We start from the raw sequence: 14,305 nt of genomic DNA on the forward strand, positions 1-14,305 counted from the left end.
CTGTATCAAATAAGGTGTGAGTGACTGTATATTCTTATTAGTATCGGCTTGCCAATGTCTGACTCAAATTCAATAATCTGTGGCAAACAACCGTTGTATTATAATACTCTAGTACACTTTTGCGTATGCACGTAGGCATAAAAAGTATATAGGGTCTCACTTAGTGGATTTTATTTTTATTTTAAGCTACGACGCGCTTACCCTATATTTACATATGTACATATAAATTAATAACCAATTAAAATATGCTATTTTCACTCTGCAGGCGGAAGATAGTCCAACGGTGACGCCACAGCCTCCTTTGTAGCCACTTTCTGCGGACCTTTAGCCTCAGTCGAGCCAATGAAATTGTGCGTCGGCACGCTACCCTCGTAATTGAAATAATTGGGTCCATCGAGCGATTCATATTGCGATTGAATGGTACGCTGCGCAAGCTCTGCCTCTTCGGGTGTACGATACTTGACGAACACCACTTCGGGTTTTTGAGGTGCAGTAACTCTCAGTTGGTCAAGCTTCTTAGCCAAATCGGCGGCGTTATGTTGCTTCGTAAGCACATAAACGACGGTGTTTGACTGTTGTGATTGCTTGACCAACTGCAGCGCAGCATTCTCGATACCAGTATGTTCGGGTGCCTTGACAAAGATGACGCGTAGGTTTTTCTTGAAACTCTTCAGTTGATCTTGGAAATCATGTGGCAATTCAAAGTTTTCACGTGGCGATGAAAGGAAATAAAATTCCTTCTTGTATTTTGCGGGTGCGGGTACGTTGACGTGTGCGGGTTGGAAGTGCGGCTGCGGCTGTGGCGGCAGTTGAGGAGCAAGTTGAAGTAGTGGCTGTGGTTGCGGTTGAGGTGCAAGTTGAGGTAGTGGCTGTGGTTGCGGTTGAGGTGCAAGTTGAGGTAGTGGCTGTGGTTGCGGTTGAGATGTAAGTTGAAGTAGTGGCTGTGGTTGCGGTTGAGGTTGTGGTTGAAGTGGCAGCTGGGGATGTGGTAGCGCTGGTGGCTGTAGTTGTTCAGCTATTAGTGCTTGTTGTTGTAGTTGCTGTACTTGCTGATGTTGCTCATAGCTGCTCAATTGTTGGACCAATTGTAAGGGAGAGCCATTATTGCCATTGGCCTGACCAATACTCAGTTCTGAATGCCCTTGCTGATTAGCGAATCGTTGCAGTTGTTCGAATGGGAAGCCCGCATTATTGTTTGCACCAGGGTTTACTTGGTAATTGTAGCCTTGAGGAGCTGCCAAAGCCACACCAACAAAGAGTGACAACTGGAATTAAACAGAGTTTATACTTTAATATGAGAATTCAAAAAATTGAGAGTTAAATAACTTTGCTCGCATGAGAATTGTTCGTTTGCAGGCGTATGTCTTTAATTTTCAATCAGTTTATGGAAGCTTCTACATAAATAGCGGGTCGATGCACGCTAAAACCCTATTTTCGACTATCAGATCAATCAAACTCAATAATGATGGAATACCAGATTGCGCCATATCAGGCCGTGTCATCAGCGTAGCAACAAAGCAAATGAAAATAAGAGGAAGAATAAGTGAAAGTAAGTGGAAGGTAAAGGTTTGTTTGTTTTCTGTGCTGACATCACTTAGGCCAAATTCGTCGAGAACAAAATAGCGGCGCTGAGATGGCGCCACCTTTGTATTCTCTACATCGTGAATCATACTTTGATAAGTGATTTGGGAGCAACAGGTTAGATTACGGTCTCTAGCACTCCTCATAAGGGTGTAGAGTGGGACACACTTAAACCTAGAGGCCCATTGTAATATGAATCAAGAATGTTAGAATCAGAAAATGAGCCTTCCGAATTCGCTGTGACTTCAGGTTCCGTGAATTTTCATACAAAAGGAATGGGAATTACTTGTTTGGGAAGAGGAAGAGTAGGCGAAAGCCATGGTGAAAAGATTTTTAGAGGTGTGCTCTTTAACAGACCGCTATTAGGCTCTGAGCGAATTTCACAGTATCAGCTGATGGGCTGATGTCACTTGGGATGTGTTTACAAACAAACTGAGAATGTGTTGGCGATATATAAAAAAACTAACCAATGACACTTCGTTGCCATCTGAACAACGATTGATTGGAGGAGTGTGTGAATACATGTGAAATGGTCATGCTGAATTCGGTTGCCGAATCTCTCAAGTGATGTAGCTGCCGAAGTTCCCCTCACTATTTTCTTTTTCACCTTAATTTAAGAGCAAAGCTTTTGAAACTACCATCCTTGGGCGAAAGCAATAGAAACAACCAAACACAAGAAATTGAACACACAAACTTGCCACGTCGTCCTCCTGGTGGGAAACAGATTGGAGTCTTCAGTGACAGTCAGGTTGCACTGCGGACCCTGGAGAACGCGAGGCAAGCCTTAAAGATTGTTCAAGAATGTTAGAAGAAGCTTAACTATATTGTAAGACAAAATTATATGGATTCCAGGGCACTGCTGTGTTCAAGGGCATGAAATAGTCAATGAATTGGGCAACAGTGGATCAGCGGTTACCCCACAGGTACCAGAGCCAATAATCGGAACCACTTCCGCAGGAATCATGAATTCGATCAGCGATTATGTATTCAATTTACATAAAGAGCGACGGTGCGGTCTAGAACGCTGCAGGACTGCAAAGTATTTTGTGACAAGTCCGAACAGAAAACTGTCAAACTCTCTACGAAAACTTGGAAGATACGAAATTCGGTTGATGGTTAGTATTATTACAGGACACAACCCATGGGGTTAGCATATGACCACCTTTGGAATCATTGAGGTCCCGACGTGCCTTTTTTGCTTGGAGAAGGCGGAGAGTACTGAGCACTTTCTCTGTGAGTGCCCTGCTTTTACTAGATCAAGGCTTCGAGTTTTGGGTTCCGATGTCGTGGGAATGAGTAATATTTGTTCTCTAAAACTGGAGGATATTTACGGATTTGCCAAAGAATCTGGAAAATTCTCACAGGACTAACTATCTCTATCTCTATTCTTTCCTATCTCTTTCTCTGATACTTTTCTTCTTTCCTCCTTGACTATCTACCCTTTCACTTTCCAGAGCTCTAAATACAATGGGTTTTTTAGCCTGAGTGTTTTAGGACCCGCCAAATCTCTTGATGCTCCTTGGCTCGACCTATTCAAATTTCAATTTCAGCCAGAATATGACTTTAGATGTCCGCTAGACATCCAAAGAACTAAGAGTTTATACTGCGATACAGCGTTCTAACAAGAACGGGGCAGTGGTAAAGCAAGTGTTCAACGCTCTACACCTCCTCCTCGTTACTGCAGCTGCGACAGAAGTAATTTGAGGAAAAGCCCATACCTTTTCCTTGCCATTAGGGAGTACCCGGTGATGATGCCAACCATTGTACTAATGCAAGGCCGATACTGGTGATGGAGGGTTGGTCTGTGCTCATTTCCTCTGGACGAAACCTGTCCAGTTATCTCACAAATGGCCTTCGTGCTCCATCTCCTGTTGGGTCGCGCGTTGCAGACCGACTTGATCCAGAGCTTTCTTGCGGACAAAGGGAATGTTTTACACTACGCGCCATATGTTTTTTCCTATTCCATAGAGCTGAGAGCAGTTTGGAAGTACCAAATTACAAATTACATTCAGTCACTCGTTTATTTTCAATGTTAATACCATGAAAGTTTGGACACAAGCGACTTCGAGGTCGAAATGCAAATGTCAAATCCTTTTCATATAAGAAAAAAATACACTGCATGTTGATTTTTTTTAATATTTGCAGTGCTTTTCTAGTTAAAATATTCCTGTCATTTTATATTTTACAATTTATTGAACGATTGCTGCTAGACAGATTCGTAATTTCGACGTTGGGTCTCTCGACAGTACGCAGATCCATCAGGAGGGGTACTCCTTAGGGAGGTATATTTTCTCCTCTGCTGTGGATCCTGGAAATGAACCAATTGTTAAAAGATCTAGAGGAGAGGAGGCAGAGGACACATGTGGAGGGCTACGCAAAGGATATTGCAATATCAATAAGAGAATAATTCACAGATACTCTCTGCAATGTAATGCAAAATGATTTAAGCGATGTAAGCCGGTGGGCGAAATAAAATAGTCTCGGGTTCAGTACAGAACTAATCTGGTTCACTAGGAAACACAAGATGCCTGTTCTAAGTCCCCACCTTTGGTGGAATCAGATTGTTAGTCGGGGAAAAAGCAAGTTATCTAGGACTAATATTAGATAGGAAGCTTTGGTGGGAACAAACGATAGATGACTGCGAAAATAGTACAAAGGCTTTATACATCAGCAGCAAGACAAAACATGACATTCGGTGTCTTGGTTTGGTCGTCAACTCTTCGGGAAAAAGACTATGGTAAAACTTTTGGAAAGTATTGAAAGGAGCGCTAGTCTCTGCATAAACGATGAATGTTACGCTGCATCTATTACCTATTGCGGCCTATAGCAAACAACTAGCGGCAAAAACGAGTTTCAGAGATTTATTATGCAAGCAGAAGAAAGAACTTCATATTTCGGGCTTGACGACAAATTCAGCGTCTTTAAATTGTATCACAAAACTTAGCTGGGAAAGATTTGACAAAAGTATTCTAAGATGGGGATAAAACTGGAATTTTCTTCCGAAACAGCAGTAGAGGAGGTTTCAAAAATATTCGAAAGCTTGCTCGTTCTGATATATTCGTAGATAATGGTTTAAGCAGCGACAAACTAATTGAAAAGCAGGTCTTTATGGAGCTAAAAGACAGTATATTGTCTGTCAACTAAAGATAGCAAATTTAGGTTGCCGTAGATAACTGTGTTATCGACTAGGGCATATGTTCTTTCGACTTATTATTTTCTTTTTGAAATTTCCAAGTCGAGACAAAAGCCTTTTCGGACTGCATGACTTTAACTTTCGAACTTGTTACACCTCTTGAAGAAACAAATTCCAACCCTCAGTTGTGCTAGCCCGCGCGTTATGGTTTACGAAATTGTTTGCGAAATAACAGAGAAGATAAAATCTGCGGCAGATAAAATTTTGGGTAAACAAGTTTTCAATCCTAAGAATGAGTGTTTTGATTGTCAATGTTTTAACGCTCGAAATTAAATGTTGGATCACCTTAACCTCTTAAGAACATTCAATCTGGAATCCTCTTACTTCAAGCTAAGTAGTCAAAATAAGTTAGAGTGGCACTGCAGCCAGATCGAACGTCTGAATACAATCAAAAATAGCAGTGCGTGGTGGTGACTTGCAAATTTCATGAAAAAAGTTTCGTGCAGGGCACATAATTCTCTTACCATGTCTAATTTTTGCAAGCATTTTCAATCACTTTTATACTGCCAGAATAATGGACTTTCTATTCACTGATGCATGTCAGTCTTTTCAGACCCTTTCCTAGATGCTCGTTTTGAATGGGAAGGAAATGTTACTTGAACTTAGGAAAGCAAAAAATTATAAAGCTCCTGTCGTGGATCGGATTAGCTATGAGTTTTTAAATCTGCACCAGTAGGTTTCTTATCTGAGATACTAAACACGTTCAATTATCTCTATTTAAGAAAATAAATTCCCATTTCATTCCCAAAGGCAGTGATAGTTTGTCTATTTAAAAAGTGCGATCCCGGTCTCGCGGAAAATTATAGAGGACTCTCTTTGCTTGATACTCTATATAACATTTTTACTGGGCTTTTGTTAACACGCATTAATGTTTGGGAAATCATTACAGAGTTACAAGCTGGTTTTCGCAAGGGATACTTTAAACTCAAAGGGATACTCTACAGATGAACGGTGTCAGGTTGAAACAAAACCAACGTCTGATCTATCAGTGAAGCCTAGACCTAACGTGTGCAGGCTCTTCAACGTTCTTTATGGACTTTACTGGACATTAGCTTTCTAGCACTGGATTAGAAGTAGGCGAATTCATAATTAGATGACTATCGGAAGGACGGGGAGGATCACTATGGTAGTGTTTGAGTACAATCATCTGCAGGATCTCTCCAACCACTACAAAATAATCCACAATATCCACCTTCATACAAACTAAAATTTTTTTTATTTTAAAAGATCATCATCATCCTTGAATTTCGGTAACAAAGATGCACTTTGCTGTATATTAGGCGTTAGGTTCTACACCGCCATAATAACCTAACTTAATTTAAAAAAAATTGTAAAATATCATCACCCGGCAATTATGAGAACTAAAGGGCCAGTCTGGCACTCCTCAAGTAGCACTAAAGCGACTAACTTAATTGAAAAACCCAACTTAAAAAAAAAAAATTCTCGATGTTAATACCAGCAGCGAAAGTTTTCCTCATAACATCACAACCTCGTGAGATTTCTGTATTTAATTTTCTTTATTTTATTTTATTTTTTTATTTTTTTAATTACATTTTTTAATTTTTTTTATTTTTATTTAATTGAATTTATTTTTTTTTTATTAATTCGCAACACAACATTTGCTCACTCACCACTAAAACACGCATCTTTGATTTAGTTGAAGTTTTTCAAACACCCGTGCAACCTACGAGGATCACCTCCTTAAGTCTTCACTATGTGAAATTTAAAATGTAACTGTTCATCAGCATGCACAATAGTCCAGTTTTTATATGTCGCCAAATTAACAACGATACTTCAGAAATAGCAGATAATCAAAACGAAACCTTATTAAAAAAATCTCAATAATTGCAAAAGCAATTTATAAGCGACCTATGACTGATCAACTGGCCAATGAATAATGTCAAAATATTTCAATTTTTATTTTACTAATTTTTTAATTTTTTATTCCACTCTATCAGCAAACCAAACTACATAAGTGTGTATGTGTATGCGTGCATATATTTGCGTTTTATGGAAAAATAAATTTTATGGCCAAAAGCAGAAATATCTAATTTAGCAAATTGTTAAATGCAACAATACAAATCGATGAAAGATGAAGAAGCAGCTACAAAGAGTAATAAAATGTTTTGACAGCACGAACGGGCGTTGACTTGAATAACAGCAGCTCTAATTTCAGCTACAGCTCCAGTTAACCAAACGCATATTTTGCCATTTGTTGCAGCGCTGACGTACGACCTCTGCTGTGTGAATAAATATTAATAGCAACACTTTTGATTTTTGCTCGACTGTACATATACAGTGGCACAAAACTTAATTAAAAATTATACAAAAATGTTATAGTTAAATATACGAGAATGTAGACTAATGAGAAATTTTATCAGAAATAGAGCCAATCAAACCGAAAACTAATTACAAGCTAGCGCTAAATTAATCATCCTATTTTGTTTTTGGAAAAAAAAAAAAAAATATTCCAATAAGGAAAAAAGTGGTTTTGAGTGATGCAAATCTTTACGCTCTCTATTGCTTAGCCGTTTTACCGTTTTTCTATACCCCAGCTGTCTACTTTACAAGTGCCCAATATGATTGACGCACTACATTATTTGTGAAAATTTATAAATCTTCCGATAGGCTGAATAATTTTGCGCCACCTTCTGTAAAGGAACTAAATTGTTAATTTGTTTGTTTTATACACCCATTTTTTTATTTTTTGTTCTTATGAAATTTTACCCTACACCAGTTGAAACCGCAAGGGAGGATGGTTCCATATGTAGAAGTCTAGGCAAGTGGGTAAAGTCATTGATTTCTATTTAATTGGGAGTGGGCAGGATGATTCTTCTACATATGGCCGAAGCAGGTCACTACTTAGCCCAAGTATACTCTAGGTAGCTTCCGAACACCCGTGCGAAAGCGAGCTAATGTGAGAAGAACCAGCAGCGAAACAACACACAGGATTTGGAACCCGCCACTTAAAAGTCTCCCTCATTGAAAAACTGCTTTGCACAGTTGCACCTCCGATGAGAACTTCTTACTCTGATGACGACCCCTGCAAACGATTTAAGGATTATTATTTGAGGTTGTGCACCTGGAATGTTCGGTCCCTTAATGGCGAAGGTGCCTCTGTCCGGCGCGTTAATGTGCTCGTAAGAACAAAGGCCGGCATTACTGTCATTCAAGAGATGCGATAGACGGTGCGAGGTAAGAAAAACATAGGACCTTACGACGTCTCCTACAGCTGCCATGTAAATGAGCACAAATTCGGTACTGGATTTGTTGTGGGCAAGAGACTTCGTCGCCAAGATTTATCAACATCCCGCTAACATCGCCGACAGAAGAGTAGAACGAGACAACCAAAGATTCCTTCTATGCGTGCTTGGAACGATCTTATGAGCGGTGCCTCCGCCACGACATAAAAATCGTGTTTAGTGACTTCAATGTCAAGGTGGGCAAGGAGGCAATTTCGGTCCCATAGTCGGAAAATTCAAAAAGGAAGAGAGACATATTATCAGAAAGAAGAAAGGAGAGGCCGAAATACGTGGAGCGAGGCGATTACAGAAGGTTTCAAGACCGGAGCGTTTTTCTGCAACAACAAATACGGCGATCGGGGGACTGACATCTGGAGCAAGGTCAAGATCCCGATACCCCAATCGTTGACGACGCAATGGTCGTTCCGCTACCCGACGGACTGCCGGCTGAGCTATTCAAACATGGCGGAGAGGAGCTGGAAAGGTGCATGCATCAGCTTCTATGCAAAATATGGTCGGATGAAAGCATACCTGCCGATTGGAATTTAAGTGAGCTCTGCCCAATCCATAAGAAGGGCGATCCTGCAATCTGTGCCAATTACCGCCTATAAGGTTCTAGCGAGCGTATTGTGTTAAAGGCTGAAGCCCACCGTCAACCAACTGATTGGACCTTAGACCTGGAAAGTCTACCATCGACCAAATATTTACAATACGCCAAATCTTGGAAAAGACCCACGAAAGGAGAATCGACACACACCAGCTTTTCGTCGACTTCGAAACTGCATTTGACAGTACGAAAAGGAGTTTCCTGTATACCGCGAGGTCTGAATTTGGTATCCCCGCTATTCAAAATGACAATCTCACAAAAGATAAGCATGGAATAACAGGCGCACTCCGATCGACCCCTCAGGTGGCGCTGGAAATGATAGTGGTCATCATATTTGTATTGACGGGATCGGGAGTGTAGTCGGAACAATTATCCTTAAATTGCTCCTTTAGACTCCCAGATCGGTTAAGCCAAGTTTAGTTAGTTTTCCAAGCTGAGAAAAACGATGAGACTAAGGAACTTACCTCCGGCAAACCCCACCATTTTTGCTAATAGTAAATCAGCGATGAAGGCAATGACCTCAGCGCGCATCAACTCAAGATGTGTTAAATAATGCAGGAGGCCCCTCTCGCTTATCCAACTACACAACACCACACTTTGTTGGGTTCCTGGCCACTCTGGAGCAGAGGGAAAAGAAAAAGCTCTGAGCTGGAACTTCAGCGAGTGGTAGAGGACATAAGCATTCCTCTAAACGAACTGTGCACTGCGATTGACTTGAGCGTAACGAACGGCAGAGTCCCCAAAGCGCTCTGGCCAAAACTGAATCTTAAAAAGAAAAAATGTCTGCTTGGATTCAACATATCAACTACCAGCGTCCTCACAGGCGTCCACACTATAGACATCCTAGTCCGTAGAATAGGTGTATTTCACAAGGAGATGTATTTCACAAGGGGAGATGAAGAAGAAATTGACTAGGTACAACAACTCCTCTGTGAATGTTCTGCCCTTCAAAGAAGCCGTGCCAAATATTTTGGCGATTATTTTTTTGAGGACCTGAGAAATTTGCAAAATATCTCACTGGGGGGACTAGTTACCTTCTTAGAAAGATCTAAGAGGTTGACGCAATTTAGTTAGGGTATGGAAATCTAATGCAGGTATCACAATAAGCCTTAGGGCCACCGAGTGTCTTATCCCAGACAAGCAACTTGGCTAACCTAACTAATTTTTGCTGCACTCCCTTTGTTAAATATAGTAATTTCGAAATTGAAAAATACCAATTTTTTTATAAGTCCATCCGATTCCATAAAAATATTTCATTTTATTATTTTGAGTTATAAATTGTTGACATAATATTTTTGCTGATTTATAAATATTATAAAAAATGTGCTCAATGAGTAAAATTCTAAAATGCGACACTGTGAGCCATAATTTTTTGGTTGTTTGGTGTTTGCAAATGATTTACTCTGTCGATTTATTCGCACTCGATTATGTTTATGTTAATTTAATACCACCTGTTTTGGCATTTTTATAACATCACTGATACTCGCATTTGTATAGATTTCCAGCAAACGCATATGCACTGGGGTGTAAAGCCATTAACCTCCTTTGGCAAGGAAGTGATTTATAGGAAGTACTTAAATTAAAAATTATGTAAGGCAATTGATTCTTAATTTTGCTTTTGATATGTTCGTCTTTAGCGAAATCTGCATTAAAATGAATGCAAATTGAGTCCCTTGAAGTTGTGAATATATAGAACGGTGCGTCCTGATGGAGCTGATGGCAGAAGATTCCAGGAACTATTTTGAGCAATGAAATGTTCGTATAGAGCACTGTAGGGCTACAGGCTTTTTTATTTCCGCTTATTCTGATTCTGATTAGACGGTTTCCAATTAAACACCGCATATTCCAAAAGCGACCGAATCACTGAGGTACATAAATCATAACTTAAGGGTATATCGGTCTGAAAATTTAGAGTTAAGGCCTTTAGGCCAATGTACATATTAAAAGAAAAGTTTTTACCAAACACTACTTCAGGGTGTGTCATCAGGATATTAACAGAAGAATAGATTTGTAGATGAGCACCTTACTGTCTAGTGTAAGTGCTGAATTGTAGCCGATTAGCCAGTGTAGTGATCGCAATTTCAGTCCAAGTTGCCTTCGCTTTAAAAATATATGCGATTGCCAAGTAAGACGCCGGTCTAATAGAATACCTAAATATTTGGCTTTATCTGTTTGTGGTATTGGAACGCTGTTAAGAGATACGACATGAGTCATTTCGAAGAGTGAATGTTATCTGCGCCGATCTGCTTTCGTTAGCCTTTATGCGCCATTTTTTCATCCAGCCGCTAATACTGTTAAGGTTTTCTTGTAGGTAATAAGAAGCAATTGAGGGAAGGGTACTCCTGGCCATGACAACAGTATCATCTGCATACGTGGCTGTGTATGTGTTCTTTGATAGTGGAAGATCTGCCGCGAACAAAGTGTACAAGACGGGGCCTAGAACACTTCCTTGTGGTACACCTGCTCTAATTGCGTGAAGGTTAGTGGTTTCGTTGTTTACTTTAACAAGAAAATTACTATTTTGCAAGTATGAGTTTATGAGCATATAACAGTAGTAAGATTGTGCGAGTATAGCAGGCCTTCATGCCAGACTTTATCGAAGGTTTGCGTTACATCTAAAAATGCCGCTGTACAGTATTGCTTATTCTCAAGAGCTTGTCTAGCGAAATCATACACACAATTAACTTGCTCTATGGTGGAGTGATACTTACGAAAACCAAATTGGTGGGCTGAAATGAGATTCATCTGCCCAATTATTGGATTTATCCTTTTTAAAAGCAGCTTTTCGAAGAGTTTAGATTCAACAGGCAATAGGCTTATTGGCCTGTAATTGGAGTCCGCGTTCGGGGTATTCCCTGGCTTTTGTATAAAGATGATTTCAGCAACTTTCCACTGAGTTGGGAAATACTCTTGTCTGATCATCGCGTTAAATATAATGGTGAGGAATTTGTATCCACATATGGGCAATTCTTTTAAAACCTTACTAGTTATTAGATCGTAACCTGGCGCCTTTTTGGTTTTAAGAGTTTTGGTTGCTGCGTATTTAACTTCTTTCCAGGTAAATCGTACAGTTGGAAAATTCATTTGAAACGGAGCTGAGAGAAATTCGTTAACTTCTGAGTCTACCTTCGCACTTTGACACGGAAATGGTTGCAAAACATTTGATAGATGTTTGGCAAACTTTATTGCTTTTTGTTTATCAGTTTTTGCCCAATCTCCATTACACGTTTTTATCGCTGCGTTGTGAGGCGTTGGTGCTGACATCTTTTTCGTTGCCTTCCAGAGTGAGTAGTCAGTAGCTTCCGTAGGTGACAAGTTAGATAAGTATTCATGCGGTTCTGAGTTTTTTGCGTCTCTTATAGTGTTTTTTAATTGTTTTGTGAGCTTATTTAGCTTTTTTTTGTCTTTATTTGATGCGTTAAAATTGTTTCTGTTAAGTGGAAAAGTTGATATTCGCCAAGTAGGCACCGCCCAAACCTTTCGTGAGATTTCCCGTGGTAACTGTTAACATTCCTGTTGAGTATTCTCCGTACAGGCCGCAATTGTCTGAAGCTTGTTGTATAATACCTTTGTACACTACGCGTGATGAGCTATAATTCGATATTTTCATCAAAAAGTTAGTTGTTTTTTAGCGTACACTTCCATGTAACATTTTAACTTACGAGTTTTATTTGGTTTTTTTTTCAGTGAGTTGAAAAAGCAAGATCATCATGTCACATATTGCGAGATTACGGCATCTCCAGGTATTAGTGGGACCGACATACATTCAATATTGCATGAACATTTGGGCGCCAAAAAGATTTGTTCTCGTTGGACACCTCATAATTTGAAAATTGCCCCACAAAAGAGACTCGTAAAGAAATGTTGAAGAAATTCCGCAGCATTGCTTCAAATTGCGTCTATGATATTGCAACAGGTGGATCTATGCGTATGAAGAGGAAATAAAACAGCAATCGACTGTATGAGTGTTTCAAGACGAGTTGAGTTCCACAAAAGTAGTTCGCGGAAGATGAACTTTAAAGTAAATGATTGCCTTTTTTTTTGGAAAATGTAGTCATGTCGCAACTGTACCACTAAAGAAACTTAAAAAGTCAATTCTGAGTGGTACACAACCATTTGTTTGGCAGAAGTTTTTGGAAAATTAAGGAAGATCAGCCGTCGATTCACACAAAAGTGAGTTTTTGGGCACTCAAAAGATCGAGTTAATGGACTATCCGCCTACAGGACTGGTTTGCACAAAATGGTTTCTTTTTGTTCCGGAATATCAAAAATAAGTTAACGTTTTTCTGCGCCTGAAGAAGCTGTTGACGTTTTCAAATGGGTCGTTTTGGAGGTATGGGTGGCAAAATTGCTTTGAAAACAGGTTCAGGCGAATGCAGAGGTGTTCCAAGGGGTATATTTTGAAACCATTTTCATTATATTTTACTGTGTTTTCATTATTCGACGGCAACTCTCGAGATACGGAAATAATTGTTCATTGCCTTCAAAGTCTAGACATGTCATTTTTGTAGCATTGAAGCCTGTAGGAATTTAGCTAAAACTGCAACATAAGTTTTGCAAAGGGAAATGTTAAGGGTACATCAGGAGCCGCTTGAATAAGAGATCCCATTCAAATCTCGAGAAGCTGAACTTCAAATAAAATTTAAAATATAATAAGTTTTGTTATTTTCAAAGATTTATTCCATTAGTTCACAAAAAAGCGATAGAAAAAGAATCAAAATATAATTTTGAGCAACAACACAAAACAGCAAAAAATTTGACGGGCTGCCACGTACGCCCGATGTGTCTCGTTATTAATAAATTAATTTCACTTTGATATAACTCTTGACCTTGACCGAGTTTTTGAAATGGCCAGATCATAAACGCTAAGAATGTGTTTGTATTGAAAGAAAAATTTAATTTAATTTAATTTAAATTGAAAAGTCTGTTATTTAGGCATTTTTTATTACTTTGAATATGCACTAGGGTGGAGCGAAAATTTTACTTGCCGCGCTTTTTGAAAAGAACCCATAAGGTGCAAATTGCCAGCCAACAACAAGCCGATAGAGCAGGTTCTTGAACTTACCTATCTCGGATCGAGAATAACCGGCAATACAGATCTAAAAATAGAAATAAAGCAAGCGGCAAACAAAGTAGCATCGCTATCTGGCTGCCTGTGAACTGGTGTATGAAGGAACAAGCACACGAGGAGGACCGAAAGTAAAGTAAGAATCTGTTTCCGATGCCTTTTTTCCATAAACTCTTACTCAATATAGACGCAACGTTTCGTGGCGAATTTGGACCATAAACAAGAAATGAGTACCCGCAGCTGCTCCAGAACGCCAACATTGAGTTGTCCAGTCATGGTATGATCGGCAAGAACATGTTCAAGGATGTTGCGGAAATACAATAGAAAAAATAAAATATCAAAATTATCCTAAACGGTGGTCTGAATATCCTCGCTTTCTTTTGTCGCTCTCCAGCCTCCTGCACTCGCTGCCGATTTTATTTATGGGCTTCGGGGTCATACTGAAATACCCACTATCTACAAATTTCGCAGGATTTTTAGATATTTGCATCAAATTTCATAAAACATTGGATCACAGGAAGGGTCTTAAAATACAAGTCGCTTATATTCACGACGATGCTAAAAATTTAATTTACGAAAAAAAAAAAAAAAAAATCGTATAAAACACAAAACAA

At 39.4% G+C, this 14,305-nt stretch overlaps 1 protein-coding gene across 1 annotated transcript; it reads right to left on the reverse strand.

The window, feature by feature from the left end:
- Positions 1-206: 206 nt before the first annotated feature.
- On the reverse strand, positions 207-13,967 carry LOC128855635 (uncharacterized). Its single transcript, XM_054090696.1, has 2 exons — positions 13,926-13,967; positions 207-1,265 (listed from the first exon to the last, which is right to left on the reverse strand). The coding sequence occupies exons 1-2, from the start codon at positions 13,965-13,967 to the stop codon at positions 255-257; spliced, it is 1,053 nt and encodes a 350-aa protein (XP_053946671.1). The 3' UTR covers positions 207-254.
- Positions 13,968-14,305: the final 338 nt, after the last annotated feature.

The sequence above is a fragment of the Anastrepha ludens genome, chromosome 2 (assembly GCF_028408465.1).
Source record: "Anastrepha ludens isolate Willacy chromosome 2, idAnaLude1.1, whole genome shotgun sequence".
NCBI classification, from domain to species: domain Eukaryota; kingdom Metazoa; phylum Arthropoda; class Insecta; order Diptera; family Tephritidae; genus Anastrepha; species Anastrepha ludens.